Below are 16,207 nucleotides of genomic sequence, written 5' to 3'. Positions count from 1 at the left end.
AAACTCAGAGAGGTTAAATGACCTGGACAAGGTCACACAGCACCGCCATGCTTAACTCTTGGACATTGAGTTTCCTGTGAGGTCAGGCAGAGGAGGAATCCTTTGTTCTCTCTTCTTACAGAGATTTTTTTTTAAAGATTACTTTCCTAGTCCTAACAAGTAGCCCCACTACCCAGGACTTTGTGTCTCAAATGATTAAATCCTGTTCCTTCTTTGCTTTGTCTCCAGGAGGCCTCCCGCTTTCTGGTTGGTTGGGAAAATTGGCCAGTCTGGTCCGGGTCCAACCCCTCCCAACCCCAACGCCCGGTGGGCTGGCCGAGGACTGCTGACGCCAGCAGTCGCTCACGTGACCACCACAGCTCTCAGTTCCGCTCCCTGTCCCAGACCTCTGGGTGGGCACTTCCAGGGACTCCTTCTGTGGGGGGGGCACCAGGTAGGCACCCCTACCCTGCCTGTCCACCGCTGGAACAGTGAGGGGGCGACCACGCAGGCGCAGGTGAACAGACGTGGGCAGATCAGATGTCAGGCCCTCTGTGCCTGCCCAGCGCTCTGTAGGCAGCGGGGACTGAATGTGGCTGGCCTCAAGATGTCTCACAGCATTCCTATTTGTCCGCCCCCACCCCCGGCTCCCTTCCTCCAGGAAAACGACTCTGCCCTTCCTTCCTCTGTTCTTTGGCCTTGCTTTCACCTCAGCTACAGATCTTTTTCCCCTTTCTCTCTGCTGATTTAGCAGCATCCTGCTGGGGGCGTGGAGGGATTAATCAGTGACAGGAAGCTGCCTCTTTCAGAGCAGTGACCAGCTGTGCAAGACCAGCCCTAGGAGTCTGTGGTGCTTCCTGCCCGCTGCTCACCCATCCGCTCCTGCCATGGGGCACCTTGGGGCCCTCCTCTTCCTCCTTGGGGGCCTGGGGGCTCTCGCTGATATCTGCGGTGAGTAACCAGATCTACCCTGTGCCTCTTTCCTCCTGGGGCCTTACGGGGGAGGACTGTCTTGTCCAAACCCCTCATTATGTAGCTGGAGAAATTGAGGCTCGAATGTTTGGGAGGGTACGATTTATCTGCCCCTTTGGACTTCCACAGCAGCTGGGACTTAGCTGGACCTCAGTGTTTGACACACTGTGTTGAGATTGACCCTGAGTTGACCCTCGAACAAGGTGGGTTAGGGCTGCCGGCCCTCCATTCAGTCCAAAATCCATCTATAACTTTTGACTCCCCAGAAACTTAACTACTAATAGCCTACTGTTGACTGGAAGCCTTACTAATAAGATAAACAACACATATTTTGTATGTTATATGTATTATATACTGTATTCTTATGATAAAGTCAGCTAAAAAAAGAAAATGTTATTGAGGAAATCACAAAGAAAAGAAAATAGATTTGGGACACCTGGGTGGATCAGTCTGTTCAGTGTCTGCCTTCGGCTCAGGTCATGATCCCCGGGTCCTGGGATCGAGCCCCGGAGCCTGGCGTCCGGGGAGAAGCAGGGAGTCTGCTTCTCCCTCTGCCCCTCGCCCTGCTTGTGCTCTCTCTCAAATAAATAAATAAAATCTTAAAAAAAAAATAGATTTAAAGTATTGTACTATATCAAGAAAAATTCACATATAAGCGGACCCACGTAGTTCGAACACACGTTGTTCAAGGGTCAACTGTATACATCTGACAGGCCACCAGACAGAAATGCTCCCATTAATCCAGTCATGGATTTATTTACTCATTCAACATGCATTGACTGAGGCTTCTCTGAGCCAGTGCAGTGTTGGGCTTTGGGCAAAGAACAAAGAGAAGACCGGTCCCATCCCTGTCCTCCTAATGCATCTGTTCTAGTAAAGGGGACAGACAAAAAAGTCAAGACGCAAATCAGTGCTGTGTTTGGGGGCTGCAGGGAGTGCCAAAGGAAGCGAACCAGGCACGGAGGTAGAGAGCTGGGGGCCACTCTCCACAGGGAGAGAGTTCAGGGAAGGATTTCCAAGGACCAGGCATGACAGGGGGATTGAGACCCAGAGGAGGAAAAGGAGCTGACATGAAAAGGAGTGGGGGGCATCCCAGGCAGAGGGAAGTGAGTACGCGGGCACCCTTAACGGAGACGAGACGAGTCTGAGAGAAGCGTAGGTGGCAGGTCATGGCAAGGCATTTGTGGTATACTGCACGCACAGGAGCCTGGCTGCTTCGGCTCTGGGTCCCAGTGTCCCCAGGGGCCTCTTGGGACCGGTCTTGGAGTCTGAATGCAGCCTGGGGCTATTTGTGCACTGGAGATAGGCAGAAAGCAGGAGGCAGGCAGGGAAGCCTCTGTGCTCTGGGATTACCCACCTCTCTTCCCTCCTTGTATGGTCTCTTGTTATCTTTGGACAAACTGAGAGGCAGGTTCAGGTGACAGATGAGTCAGTCAAAGGTTGGAGAAGCCAGGTGACCTGCCAAGGCACTCCAGCTTTCCAGGGCTTTGCTGGACTCAGTTCTCAGAACTCCAGGCCACGGTCTTCCCTGGGCACCAGGAGCTTCCAACCTGTGTTCCATAAGTGCAACCAGACCCCTCAGCCCTTGGCTCTTGGTTCCCGTCCAGACAGTCCCCAGGGGAGACCTGGGACCCAGACCTCACTGGGCATGAACCATTCAGTAGTTGGCCCATAGACCCGACAGAAGCCCTGGATCAGGTTTGGGGGTGCAGCCCCCTACAGCTGAGCCACTTAGCTGCTCAGGCCTCATTCCCTCCGCTGCAAAATGGGCTAAGAATTCTTCCCTGCCTTCCTCCTTGGTGTGGTGCGGAGGATCCCACCGCTCAAACTTTACCAGCTCGAAGCTCTGTGTGGTTGTAAAATTGACAAGAATGCTGCACTAATGCTTTTGCCCAGGGTGGGCTTCTGTGCTTGGGAATGTCAAGGCCGGTCAGCTGGCAGAGCTGCGTGGCCCTGTGAGCAAGAGGCCCCATGGGAGGGAGCTCGCACTGGGCCACTTTTATGACCAAGGTGAATTTGCCCGGCTCCTTCCTTTTAAGGAGGCTGAATTGTGGTTATGAGCCTCTCTTTATAGCTCTGGCTCTTCTTCTTATCACTTCTAATCCCAGGGCTGACTCACCTGCTAGAGGGCAGAGCCTGGGGTTGGGGTGAGGCTCCCCTACCAGTTTGAAGGAAAGGGAGAGGGAAAGAGAGGTACAGGGGGACAGATGACCAGAAGGACAGGCTGAAAGAGGTAGAGACTGAGACAGATACAGAGAGGGGGAAATGCCTATAGAAATGGGAGGCAGCCCCAGAAAGGCACTGAGGATGTGAAAGGAAAAGAAAAGCAACCCCTGTCCCCGACCCCCACCCCCTCTAGCCCCTTTAGCAACAGATACCTGTGACTTTTGGGAAAACGGGCATAAGATGGTGAGACCTATAGGGGCGCCTGGCTGGCTCAGTCTGCAGAGCATGCCGACTCTAGATCTCAGGGTCATGAGTTTGAACCCCACATTGGGCATAGAGATTACTTACAAAAAAAAAAAAATGATGGTGGGACCCAAACCAAGAGGGATGGGCCTGTTACGAGAGGAACCCTGGTCCTTGAGCAGGTGAAGAGCTCTAGCGGCAGTTCCTGGGCTCAGTCCCCTGGGAGGGGCAGCCTGCCCAGCATCCTGGGACGAGGCACGGCCACAGTGGAGGCAGCTGGAGCCCTGCAGATAACTGGGAGGCAGTAAATGGGGGAAAGTCCAAAGTGCCTCCCAGGCCACCCACTGAGCTCAGGTTCCTTCCCTAAAGGAAGCAGGCAGGGTCAGCTGGGGCTGGGAAATGCCCCCTGAGACTTCAGCTTCCCCAGTTTTTCAGCATTTTCATGATTCAGTTTCAGGCAAACCCCAAAGCACACAGAGAAATGGTTGCCAACGATGATGGCTTTTTACGGATTCACCCTTCAGTCTCCTCTTCACCTACACAGAGGTGGCAAAAAAAGCTTTATTTTGAGATCTGCACAGAGGAAGCTCACCAGACAGCCCCAGTTAGCCATGGGCAGCCTACAGTGGGGTTTGTTTGTTTGTTTTGTTTTTTAAAGATTTATTTTATTTATTTTAGAGAGAGTTGGGGGAGAGGCAGAGGGAGAGAGAGAATCCTCAAGCAGACTCCCTGCTGAGTGGGGACAATCCCCACCCCCCACCCCCAATGCGGGGCTCGATCCCAGGATCCTGAGATCATGACCTGAGCCGAAGGCAGAAACTTAACAGACTGAGCCACCCAGGTGTCCCAGCCTGCAGTATTTTAAAATTGGGTGTGTAACATGTTCTGTGTGTGGGTTGCAGTCTTGGTAAATGGATTCGGCAGAGCACCAAAGAACAGGGGCTTTGCAGGCAGGTTCATCCCTGGCTCTGCAGCCTGTGGAAGACACAACATGACTTTGAATGTCTGCTTCCTCTTTTGCACAAAGCAGTGATGACAGTATCGAAGCCACAGGGCTGGCGTGAGGGCCAGGTGAGGTCAGGTGCAGTGCCTGGGGCACATCACGAGGCTTGAGCTCCACTCTCTGTTACTCCTGGCGGCAGAGTGGTCGCCTGGTACTGGCTTCCTCTGCCCTAGCCCACTCCAACTGCTCTTTTGGGATACCTGCTTTCCCCTATTTACCTGCCGCCTTTCATTACAGCCTTACTTTCCCATACAAGTAGGATATGTGCTAGGTGGAGACGGAGTAGAGATGTTTATTCCCTGGAGAAGGCTCCGGTAAGGTAAAAGCAGTTCCTTGCTGGTGGCCTGGCTCTGCAACCTCACTTGACCTATTGTTCTCTTTCCTAAGAAATACCAGAGGTGGATAGCAAGCTGGTGGAGAGGCTGGGCCAGCACCTCTTGCCCTGGATGGACTGGCTCTCCCTGGAGTACCTGAACCCCAGTATCTACGTGGGCCTACGCCTCTCCAGCCTGCAGGCCGGGGCCAGGGAGGCCTTCTATCTGCACATCCTCAAGCTCAACTACCAGCAGAGCGTCCTGGGGTATCGCTGTTCACTTTCTTCTCCTTTCTCTATGTCTTGCTCTACCTCCTAAGGGAAAGGAGACCTGTGTTCTGGTTTGGGCTGCCACTGCTTTGTTGGGGAGACTTTGGGCAAGTTTTGTCTCCTTTGGCACTTTCTCCATCTGTAGAATGGGGTTGGCTTGACTAGACTGGAGGCAGATATCACTGATCCATGATCACAGTCTACGCCCCCCCCCCCCCACTACTGAGCCCAGAAGCAGCATCTAGCAGCATCTAACTTTGTGCTCCCTTTCCAGGGGGCATTAAGGGGAGGCCTGTTCTGAGGCTCAGTATGGGAGTTTGAATGAGAGGTAAAGGATCGGGACCACCCTGAAGCATCTCCTGCTTGGACTCCCTCTCAAGAAGCAGACACAGAGCAGGGAAAGGGAAGAAAGGGAGGGCTGTGTGGACAAAGGGTGATCAAAATCGTGGGGGCAAGCATAGGTCACGGACGTCAGAGCCCTTGGGACTTGTCCTTGAGTCTAATTTTTTTATCTTTATGAAATATGTATGGCATGCACCTTACAACATGCAGAGCTGACTCATCTACTTTTGGTAGTTCTAGCAAAGTTTCTAATTATTAGGATTCTTTTCACTTTATGATGTTGGGGGGAGGTGTCCCAACCCAGGCTTACCAAAGGTGGCATTTTCTTACAGAAGTGTTGTTTACTGGCTTTGTCCTAGGCTTGCCATCAATGATGACAACAGTAACAACCAGGCCAAGCCCTCCATGGGCCAGCTGGCCCTCTACCTGCTGGCTCTCAGGGCTAACTGTGAGTTTGTTGGAGGCCACAAGGGGGACAGGCTGGTCTCACAGCTGAAGCGGTTCCTGGAGGACGAGAAGAGGGCCATTGGTGAGAGGACATGGTCTGCCAAGTGTGGGGGGGCCCTCATCAGATAACATTCTCTGGGGAAGCATCTAAGTCAGAACTTTGGGTTTTTCCCCCCAGGCTTCTTTCCCACCCTCCACTCTGCCTGTCTCACTATCCACCTAGAGGCTTGGGCCTGCCGCAGTCACCATCCTTGACCAAGCCTTTCCTGTACCCCACATGCACTCTGTTGGCAAGTTCTGCTCAGCCACCACGACTGAACTGACTGTCTACCTCTGGGACAACTGCATGGCCTCCATACTGCTTACTCCTCAGCCTCTCTCTGCTAACTCTCCTGCTGCCTGATTTGACCCAGCACATGACAGCCAGGGCAAGCATTTGAAATCTAAATTTGATCTGGTTAGCCCTGCTCAAACCCTGCACAGGCTACTCACTGCTGTGTCCACAGCCCCTCAGCCCCGTCTGTCTGCCCCTTTCTCCTCTTCAGGACCTGCTGGCCCACTCCCTGGCTCACCCATGCACCTGCCTTTCTGGCTCTGGCCACGCTGATTTCTCAGCTTGCAGATCAGGGTCTTCGTATATGTTCTCTCTATCTGGAAGGTTTCCTTCCCCTTCTAGCTTCCTGCTCCCCCTTAGCTCCTCCTCACCCCCACCTCCCCAGTATCACGGCCTTTTAGAGAATCCTGCCCTGATTCCCAGCTACTCAAAGACCTCTACTGTTTGGCCCCAGAGACCTTGGTCCACATTTCAGTTCTAATCATGCTGACGTGGGTGCAGGTTGTGTTACTGTTGGAGGGCTGGCCGGTCACCACTCTGAGCACAGTACCTGACACGGAGTGGATCCTCAGCAAGAATGGGTTGAGGGAATGAAGGAATGAAGGATCCCATGACCCAGAGGAGGGTGTTGGGAAGTGTGGGCAGTGGGGTCCCATGTGCTGACTGGGCTGGTTGCTGGGAGGGGGGCAGAGAGGCAACCCCTCAGGCCCAGCATGAAGCCCCTGCCCCATGGTCTTCTTCCTCCCAGGGTCCAATCACAAGGGCCAGCCCCTCACCAGCTACTACCAGTATGGCCTGGGCATCCTGGCCCTGTGTGTCCACCAGAAGCGGCTCCATGACAGTGTGGTGGGCAAGCTCCTGTACGCCGTGGAACACGACCAACATCTGCCCCAGGGCCCCCTCTCTGTGGGTGAGTGGGCGAGGCCCTGCGAAAGCCAGGCTGGCACTCCGCCAGTCCCCAGCTCCAACTGAAGGCCTCCACCCCCTGCCCCATGCTCACCTTTCCTTGGGACCCCTTCCTTATGAGTTCCTTAGGAGTGAAATGGCGAGGGCTCGTGTGTGGGGTATGGTGGTCGTGAGCCAGTGTTGGAGCAGGCCTGGGACCCTGACGCCAGCTCTGTTACACAATTATTGTAGGCTACCCTGGGCAAGTCAGCTGGTCTTTTTGGCTCAGCTTCTGCTGTAAAATAAGCTCCCAGCAGTATCTTGATAGAAGATACCTTATAAGTCAAGGGCTTGTCATGGTGCCTGGCATGGAGAAAGTTCTGGATACAAAGCTATGGTCTTGTCCTCATATGAGCTGGGAAGCCTGAGACCTGGATTCTGGAGCTGCTACCTCACTGTGTTACCTTGGGCCTCCAGTGCTCTTTCTTGTCGTCATGATTCAGGGTCTCTTGTAGGTGGGCGTTCTGTGAGAGGGTGCCTCGCCTAGGGTGGGGGTAGGATGGAGTAGGTTGGGAGGGTGAGGAGATACTGCAGAGAGCTTGCTCTTGCCTGAGGCTTGTAGAAAAGCCACTGTGGGCCCAGTAAATCACCTCTGGGCGGGGGCAGGGGCTGGTGGGGTTTAAAGCCTGAAGGGCCCAGGCAGCACCCTGGACCTATGATATCAGATCACCTTGGGGTGGACCCAGCTATCGGTCTGTTCCAAACTTCCCTGGTGATTATAAAGTGCAGGCAGATTTGGGAATGAGGGGTGTAGGATAAAGCCTCTTGGGCCTCCCTCCTCCAGGCTCTCTCCCTAATCTCTAACCCCTAAACAGTAGACAGGGGAAGGGTGACCAACCATTGTTTGCCTGGAACTAAGGGGCTTCCCAGGACAGCAGACTTACAGTGGCCAAACTGGGAAAGTTCTGGACAAACTGGGCTGAGTTGGTCCCCCTTGCTGGTGAAAACGTTCTAAAATGCTGATCTGACCATGCCCCTTCTTCAAGCCTCTGGTGGCAGCCCATTGCCCCAGGGCCCTGCCTAGACTGACCCCAATTGGCTCTGTCCCTTGCAGACACAGTGGCCATGGCGGGCTTGGCCTTCACCTGTCTGGAGCGCTCCAACCTCAACCCCAATCAGGGACACCGGATCACCCTGGCCATTAGGACAGTACAAGAGAAAATCCTGAAGGCCCAGACCCCTGAAGGCCACTTTGGGAATGTTTACAGCACACCTCTGGCGCTGCAGGTAGTAAAGAGAGCATGGGGCCAGAGTTCACCCCGGTGTTCGGTGGGCGGTGGCCTGGTCAGGGGCTGGAAGACCTGGCTCCTCCATGCCAGCCGACCTACCTCCTCCTTCTCTTCCGCATTCTGTCACCAGTTACTGATGAACTCCTTCATGCCTGAAAAGAAGCTGGGCACAGCATGCCTCAAGGCAAGGGCTGCTCTGTTGGCCAGTATGCAGGATGGGGCCTTCAAGAATGTTCTCATCATTTCCCAGCTGCTGCCTGTCCTGAACGGCAAGAGCTATGTGGATCTCATCTCGCCAGACTGCGAGGCACCAAGAGGTAGCTGGGCCTTTCAACGGGAGCCCTCTTCTTTTCAGTCTGCTCAGTGCTTCCTGAAGTCTGCATGTCCCAGGGAAGGGAGGTTGCCTCATCCTGATTTGCTGAGTCAACGGGGGTTTGCGGGTCCATGTGGGACACACTGGCAGCGAAGATGCAGTCAGAGCTTCCAGAAAGCCACGGTGTGGGGAGAGAGATACCAAAGAGAGAGCTCTGGGTGGGCCATGAGTCTGCAGCCCCTTGTGTGATACCCAGTCCAGAAATGTTTGAATGGATGAATGGGGAGAGACACATTTTGGGTAGCGCTGATATATCCTAATGAGTCCCAATTAGCAGCTGGAATCAGGGCTTCATCTGGGAGAAGGACTTGAGTTGGTGAGTGGGATTTTCCAGTGGCGAAGAGCAGTAGCAAGGGCAGGGCAGAGAGTGGGCAGCAGAAACAAAGGTGCCGAGGTGTAAAAGGGTCCTCCCAGGGTCCAATCACAAGGGCCACCCCCGCACCAGCTACTATCAGTATGGCCTGGGCATCCTGGTCCTCTGTGTCCACCAGAAGCGGCTCCATGACAGCGTGGTGGGCAAGCTGAAATTTGGGGGAAGTTTCCTACTAGAGAGTGGGGTCTGGGGGAATGAGCTTTCATTCAAGCAGGAGAATGAAAAGGAGGGGAGACCCTCAGAGGTAATGTGGGCAGGGATTCTAGTTGTAGAAAGAGCCCTCTGGGGTGCTATGTGGCAGATAGGTGGGAAGGGGTACTGGAGGCAAAAAAACCCAGTGAGGGACCCAACCTTGGGCAGCCGGGGGACTTGGGGGATAAAGGACAGGGGAGGCTGGGATCCTGTGGTGATCCTGGCTGAGATGGGCCACAGCATCTTCAAGGGAAGAAAGGAGGGCTAACACCAGCCCCCTGCCCTCACACCAGCTACCCCTTCTTCTCTCCCTGGCTTAGTCCTGTTGCAACCAGCTGTGGAGACTCCTTCACAGACCCAAGCGCTCATCAGTGTCATGCTGAAGGTCCCCAGTGTCTTGCCACCATACAGACATGCCATATCCGTCCCTGCTGGGTCCTCCTTGGAAGATGTCCTTAAGAAGGCCCAGGAGCTCACAAGATTCACGTGAGACCCCCACCTCCCAGCCCTCACCCCACCTGACCCGACATCCCTGAAACAGGGTGTGGATGGGATGGGGATGGAAGAGGAGGTTCCCCTGGGAGAGGTGTCTGGCCAGGCTCTGCTTCCCCCTTCTCCACCCCTGAATGGCCCGGGGTATAGTGGAAATTGGGAGCTGTGGGCCAGCATTGTCAGTGGCTCTGAGAACATGCTCTGGGGGCAGAGCATCCGCATTGGAATCCTAGCTCTACCACTCCCCCACTAGGGACCCGGAACCAGTTATTTACCTGTAATCCAGTGAGAACACGAGCTGTGCCCTGCTCCTTGCAGAGTCCATGCAAGGAGTCCGGGAATTAGTGCACAAAGAGGATGTGGCCCCCCATACTTAGTAATCTCAATACAGGTTAGCTTTTTTTTTTTTTTTAAGATTTTATTTATTTATTTGACAGAGACACAGCGAGAGAGGGAACACAAGCAGGGGGCGTGGGAGAGGGAGAAGCAGGCTTCGTGTGGAGCAGGGAGCCCGATGCGGGGCTTGATCCCAGGATCCTGGGATCATGACCTGAGCCAAAGGCAGACGCTTAACGACTGAGCCACCCAGGTGCCCCACAGGTTAGCTTATATAAGAATCAGAATTTTTATCATCAGGTGATCTTGGCCTCATCCCTGTGATGAATTACCCTGGGCAAGTCCCCTGTAGAATGTGGAGGTTGGGCAACATCCTTAAACTTGCCTCTCACCCTGACAAGATTCGACAAGTCTGGGGCCAAGCATTTCTGCCCAGCCATGTCCATGCCTAAATAACATGGATGGGATTCTTGTGTCACCAATGGGGAATATGAACCAGAGGAGTTGAGTGCCTTCCACTGGGTCACCCAGACCCCAGACTTTTCTAGAAAGATATGCCTCAGTTTGAGAGAGCCCTAATTTCTCCATCCGCCTGGAGTTCCCAAAGGACAGCACCCTGCAGTCAGGGAGGGCCCACAGCTGGTGCCTCGCATTTGTCCAGGTCAGGGAATTTCAGGCCAGAGATATACAAAGACCCCCTTTAAAGAACAAAAATTCTCCCAGACAGACCCCAGGATATTTCTGTTATACTATGACTTAGATGTGTGCTATTATGTTTACTATTAAAAGTTCCTTCTTTTTCTGGCTCCAGACATCTATAAATCCTAAACAACTCTGCAAATAGATATAAAGTGTAAAAAGAATAACATTCAAATAAGGACTATTTGCTGAGGAGCAGGTGTACATGGCCAGGCATGGGGTGAGCCCTATGCTCTCAGCTACTTGGGCCTGAGCTACTGTCAACCCTGAGTTTGTCCAGGCAGCTGTGACTTCATAGGCCCTTCCCTGGCCCTGAACACTCCATTCACTACTAAGCCCGCCTCAGCTCTCTTCCCAGTAGCCTGCAGCTTACGGGGGCCCACACAGCCCCAGACGGCCACACACTGAGCACCTTGGCAGGCCGCCATCCAGCAGACATTGAGAATATGCAGACCCTGCTGGTGTTCATGTCTGAATAACATCATCAAAATGAAAAAAAATAGTACTTAACTTTCTGATTCAGAACTCCAGGAGACATCAGGGAAACAATTCTGTCAGTGGAGGTGGGTGCCTGAACTGGGTGTGGAGGCCAGGCAGTAAGGTTATATGTCTGGAGGCAGAGAAAGCTGGACTGCAGAAAGAAAGATCCAGAGAGAAAGAGAGGAGAGAGAGAGAAACAGGGAGACGTGCTCTAAGCAGCCACATGGACCCACAGAGTTAGGGATGACAGGGCAATGGGGTCTGCTCCACGACACCCCCTCAAACAACACTTTTCCCTTGGACAAAGTCACCCTGAGTGGTTTTCTGTCTCTTAAAACTATAAAAACCTCCCTCTCTAAGACATAACCATTGATAAGCCTTTTGGAGAGAGGAAGAACATGACCCATGGGCTTTTAAGAGGACCCCTCTGGCAGCCACGTCCACATGGTTTGGAGAAATGCACAGTTGGCGGCAAGGAACTCAGGGAGGGGGTGGTGTGAATAAGGAGTCTCTAGGTCACAAAGGCCAGAAACCTAACTCCAACCCTCTCTGGTAATGGGGGGCATGGGGTGTGTAGAATCGGAGAGAAGACTGAGCCACCCAGCCATAAGAAGAGGGAAGTGTCACTGAGCCACAGAAACTTCCAGACGCAGAGACCCACTGCCACCACCAGGTGTCTCTGTCTCGCACATCAGGGCTTCTCTGCATTCTTGCTTCGCCCTCTCTCATCGGGCACTGGCATCTTATATGTGGTGCTGGTGGCTTCTGCTCCTCACCCCTGCAACGTCAGCTCCCAGAGAGGGGGCAGCTGCTGAGCCAGTCATGTAACAGGTGTCCCTTCCTGTAGGCCATGGTCCGTGTCAGTGCGGAGGGGTGAAGTCCCATGAGCGGGCAATGTCAGGGCGTGGCAGAAGAGGGACGGGGGTGAATGCCTGTGGCCTGGAAAGGATTTGGCCAGCGCCAGCCCTGAGGGAGAGGCCAGGACTTCCCTGGTGGGGGTAGTTCCGTTTCTGCCCTTGGGTCAGTGGAAGCAAAAGTCACTTCTCCTTCTGCCTCTCCCTTTGGTAGGTATGGAACCCAGAACTCCTTGTCAGGACCCTACCTGACCTCCGTGATGGGGAAAGAAGTTGGGGAACGTGAGTTCTGGCAGCTCCTCCAAGCCCCTGACACCCCACTGCTAGAAGGTGAGTCTGGTGGCCAGCCACCTCTGGACACCTGGCCCAACCGGCCTTGTTGTGGTGAGGCTTCCCCGGCTCACCTTGGCTTTCCCCTGAGCCTTTCTGGGCCTCAGCCTCAGGTCATCACTGATGCTCCAGGTGGCTTCTGACTTACTGAACTGAGCGCTTAAGAACTTTTACATAAGTTATTGGGGCAACTCTAGGAAATCAGATAGGCAAAAAAGGGAAATTAAAATCACCTATCATTTGCTCCCCAGAAATTACTTCTTTTAACTGTGGGTGTATTTTCTTCCAGCTAATTTTTTAAATATGTAAGCTTTTTCATAAAAACGGAGCCGAGCTCTGTAGCGATGCTGTCTGACAGAAACGATATGCTAGTGTAATTCTAAATGTTCTAGATGGCGACACTAATATTAACAATATATCTTATTTAACCAAATACACAAGATACTATTATTCCGAGATATAATCAATGTAAAATTATGAATGACATTTTTGCATGCTTGTTTTGTTCTAAGACTTCAAATGCACAATAGCTGTGTGTGGCTAATGTGAGCATACTGGGTGGCATAGCTCTGTATACTGTTTGGCAACTTTTTTTTTTTTTTTAAAGATTTTATTTATTTATCTGAGACAGAGAGAATGAGAGAGACAGAGAGCACATGAGAGGGGGGAGGGTCAGAGGGAGAAGCAGACTCCCTGCCGAGCAGGGAGCCCGATGCGGGACTCGATCCCGGGACTCCAGGATCATGACCTGAGCCGAAGGCAGTCGCCCAACCAACTGAGCCACCCAGGCGCCCTACTGTTTGGCAACTTTAAAAAAACAATTCTTGGGGCTCCTGGGTGGCTCATTCATTAAGCGTCTGCCTTCAGCTCGGGTCATGGTCCCAGGGTCCTGGGATCGAGCCCCGCATCGGGCTCTCTGCTCAGCGGGAGGCCTGCTTCTCCCTCTACCACCCCCCCCCGACTTGTGTTCCCTCTCTCGCTGAGTCTTTCTCTGTCAAATAAATAAATAAAATCTTAAAAAATAAATAAATAAAATTTAAAAATTCTCTTCTTTTTTTGAAAAACATTTTATTTCATTTATTTATTTGACAGAAAAAGAGAGATCACAAGTAGGCAGACAGGCAGGCAGTGGAAGAGGGAGAAGCAGGGTCCCTGCTGAGCACGGAACCCGATGTGGGACTCGATCCCAGGACGCTGGGATCATGACCTGAGCCGAAGGCAGATGCTTAACCGACTGAGCCACCCAGGCGCCCCTCATTTATTTATTTTTTAAAGTAAGCTCTGTGCCCACTGTGGGACTCGAACTCACGACCATGAGATCAAGAGTCGCCTGCTCTTCTGACTGAGCCAGCCAGGCGCCCTGCAACTTATTTTTTTCATTCTTAATGTATTGTGGACATCTTTCTATGTTGTTATATGTAGATCTTCCCCTTCCTTTGAAATAGCCACGTAGAATTTATCACTCATGAGGGTGTTTGGGGCTGCAAATAACAGGAAACACAGTGCCAACCAACTTCCACTATATGACATCCGTTGGATCGAGTGACCAGGGTCAAGAGGGAATGAGGACTTCGGGGCTGGTGTAACCTGGGCTCCAGCCCTGCTCCCCTGTGACTCCATACGCCTCTTTTTATTGGCTTCCTCACCCTTCTTGTGTCTTCCCAGGGCAGCTCCCTTTTAAAACTTTGCCCCAAGCAGACAGAGGTGGAATTGGGACACAGGCACATTCCTGGACCCATCCCCGTTGTTAGGAGATGGCCCAGGTTCTGCACTCACCGTCGGCTAGAGAACAAGGATTGCCACACGACTGGTGTGGGCCAGTCAGGGCCTGCCTCGGCACTTCGTGCTGCAGAGGGGCGTGGAGTGAGATGGCGAGGCTGCAGCTTCTTGATTCCTGCTAGATATTTAGGGTTTTAACGCCTACGCCTCAAGCTGTCATGAGCATCCTTGTGCATCAGCCCAGTCACCAGACAGACTCTGAAGGGTCCTCTGTCCCTGCTCTTGCTATCTGGAGCTTCTGTTGGGCACCTACCAAGTGCCAGGCATTGGGCCAAGTACTTTCCAAAAAGTGGGCCTTTCTGAGGGAGTCCAAGAAAAAGCATTCTTTTTCCCTGCCTGCTTCTGAACAGACTGAGAAGTAAAACAAAGAGGGGGCAGATGGAGACCCCAGATCTGGCCTCTATTACTGATAAAGCCCGGGCTGGAGGGTGTAGCCTGGGGCAAAAGCCCGATGGACTCAATCATGAGGCAGATGTGGATCATTGTGTCCTCCACGCCCCCCACCCGCCCCATCCTGGTCCAGCAGGAAGCCCACTCTCATGGGGAAAAAAGGAGCACCTGGTTGTTGATACCATTATTGTCCTCATTTCAGAAGTGGGAATGCCAGCACTCACCATTGTGAAATAACTTGCCCAGAGTCACACCGCTGACGAGTGCAGAGCTGGGACTTGACTGTCTCTAGTGAGTGGAGGCTGGCTCCAGCAGACTTCACTTGTGGTCTTGGTTCTCCCTCCAGACCACACTGAGCAAATCCCCCTTCCTGATGGCCCCTCAAGGGACCCTGAAGACAGTGACCCTGCCCATCAGGTGTTGTCAAGGGTCTCTGGTTCCTTTCACCCCATGTTGGTTATCCAGAATGCTGTCCCAGCCCCCTTCCCTGGGGACCTCCCCCACTGTAAAATGAGCCTGTGGGCCTCAGGAGCCCTGAGGTCACAGCTGATTTCAGTTTCCAGACTGGTTCTGGACAGCTCCCACTTTCCCACCAGCAAGCCCTGAGTGGATCTGATAGACCCTGGTCTCAGGGTGCTTGTCCATAAGAAGAGGTGGTGGGGTGGGGGGTGGGATTTTCTCCCCTGCTAACCCCTCTGCTTACCTGTTTCTGCAGGTATTGCTGACTATATCCCCAAGGATGGAGAAACCATCGAGCTGAGGCTGGTTAGCTGGTAGCCCCTGGGCTCACCCACACCAGCAGCCTGGCCCATTGCTGGGCCTCCGCCTTCCCTCCAGACATCGCTGTAACAGGCACATACATGCCCAATCCTGCTGCTACCTCATGTGTCCTTGGAGGAGTGTCCCCTGGATTACCCAGCTACTACCCTTGCAAAGGTTCTCAGCCACCATCCACCCTGGATCAGGGAACCACGCATCTTCCCTGGGAGGGCTGTTGCTCGAGTCTGGCCCCGCCTGGCCACACAGGCATTCCTTGAAGGCCACTCATAGTCTGAAGGGTCCGAAGCATCTCAGACTCCTCAACACAAGGAGGAGAAGTCACGGCCATTGGTGTTGTGAGTACTGCCCCCTCTGGGATTGGGGTCCTGCAAGGAGACCTGTGTGGCCCAGGGGCTGCAGTCCTGACCCCAGCTCTCTACTCCGGCCTTCAGGGCGGTGGCCCCGGTGCTGGCCTTGGCAGAGTGGCTGGTGGGGGCTCTGCCGAGCTGCTCAAAGCCTGCCTCTGAAATGATTAAAGTGTTGATTGTGCACCTGCCCTGGTGTCCTGATGCCTCAAGCTCGTGACTGAGTACAGGGGGCTGGAGGAGGAGGAGCTCCCCTGGGGGCGCAGAGGAAGGTGGGGGGTGGGGGGGTGGCTGCATTCTCCTGGGGGCTGGTAAGGAGCAGTGCTGCTGATGCCAATGCTGATTACTGTTTAGGGAACATAGCCTTGCTGGATGCTTTCTCGCACAACTCTTGAGGTTGTGGATATTTTTGTTTTCATCTCTACTTTACAGATAAGGAAATTGGTACTCAGCAAGGGCGTGTGACTCACCCACAATGTCAGGCAGGGGACGTGGCTGAGGAGACACAGGCCTGGCCTGGGGTGGCCTCCTGGCTCTTCCAC

The 16,207-nt window shown here is 53.4% G+C and overlaps 1 protein-coding gene across 2 annotated transcripts; it reads left to right on the top strand.

Annotated features, from left to right (window-relative positions):
* Positions 1 to 349: 349 nt before the first annotated feature.
* Positions 350 to 15,856, top strand: TCN2 (transcobalamin 2). 2 transcript variants are annotated; one of them, XM_081801816.1, is made up of 10 exons: positions 350 to 433; positions 789 to 930; positions 4,751 to 4,943; positions 5,648 to 5,817; positions 6,818 to 6,979; positions 8,069 to 8,241; positions 8,374 to 8,560; positions 9,502 to 9,667; positions 12,257 to 12,372; positions 15,257 to 15,856. In XM_081801816.1, exons 2-10 carry the CDS (start codon positions 867 to 869, stop codon positions 15,316 to 15,318), a joined length of 1,293 nt encoding a protein of 430 aa, XP_081657942.1. In that variant the 5' UTR covers positions 350 to 433; positions 789 to 866; the 3' UTR covers positions 15,319 to 15,856. The 2 variants fall into 2 exon arrangements, with proteins under 2 accessions (XP_081657942.1, XP_081657941.1); XM_081801815.1 differs by lacking the exon at positions 350 to 433 and having other exon boundaries at positions 497 to 930.
* The last annotated feature ends 351 nt before the right edge of the window (positions 15,857 to 16,207 follow it).

Source organism: Leptonychotes weddellii, chromosome 13 (genome assembly GCF_054177405.1).
Source record: "Leptonychotes weddellii isolate Sample4059 chromosome 13, ASM5417740v2, whole genome shotgun sequence".
In the NCBI taxonomy this organism is placed as follows: Eukaryota; Metazoa; Chordata; class Mammalia; order Carnivora; family Phocidae; genus Leptonychotes; species Leptonychotes weddellii.
This window is presented reverse-complemented; position numbering and strand designations above follow the sequence as displayed.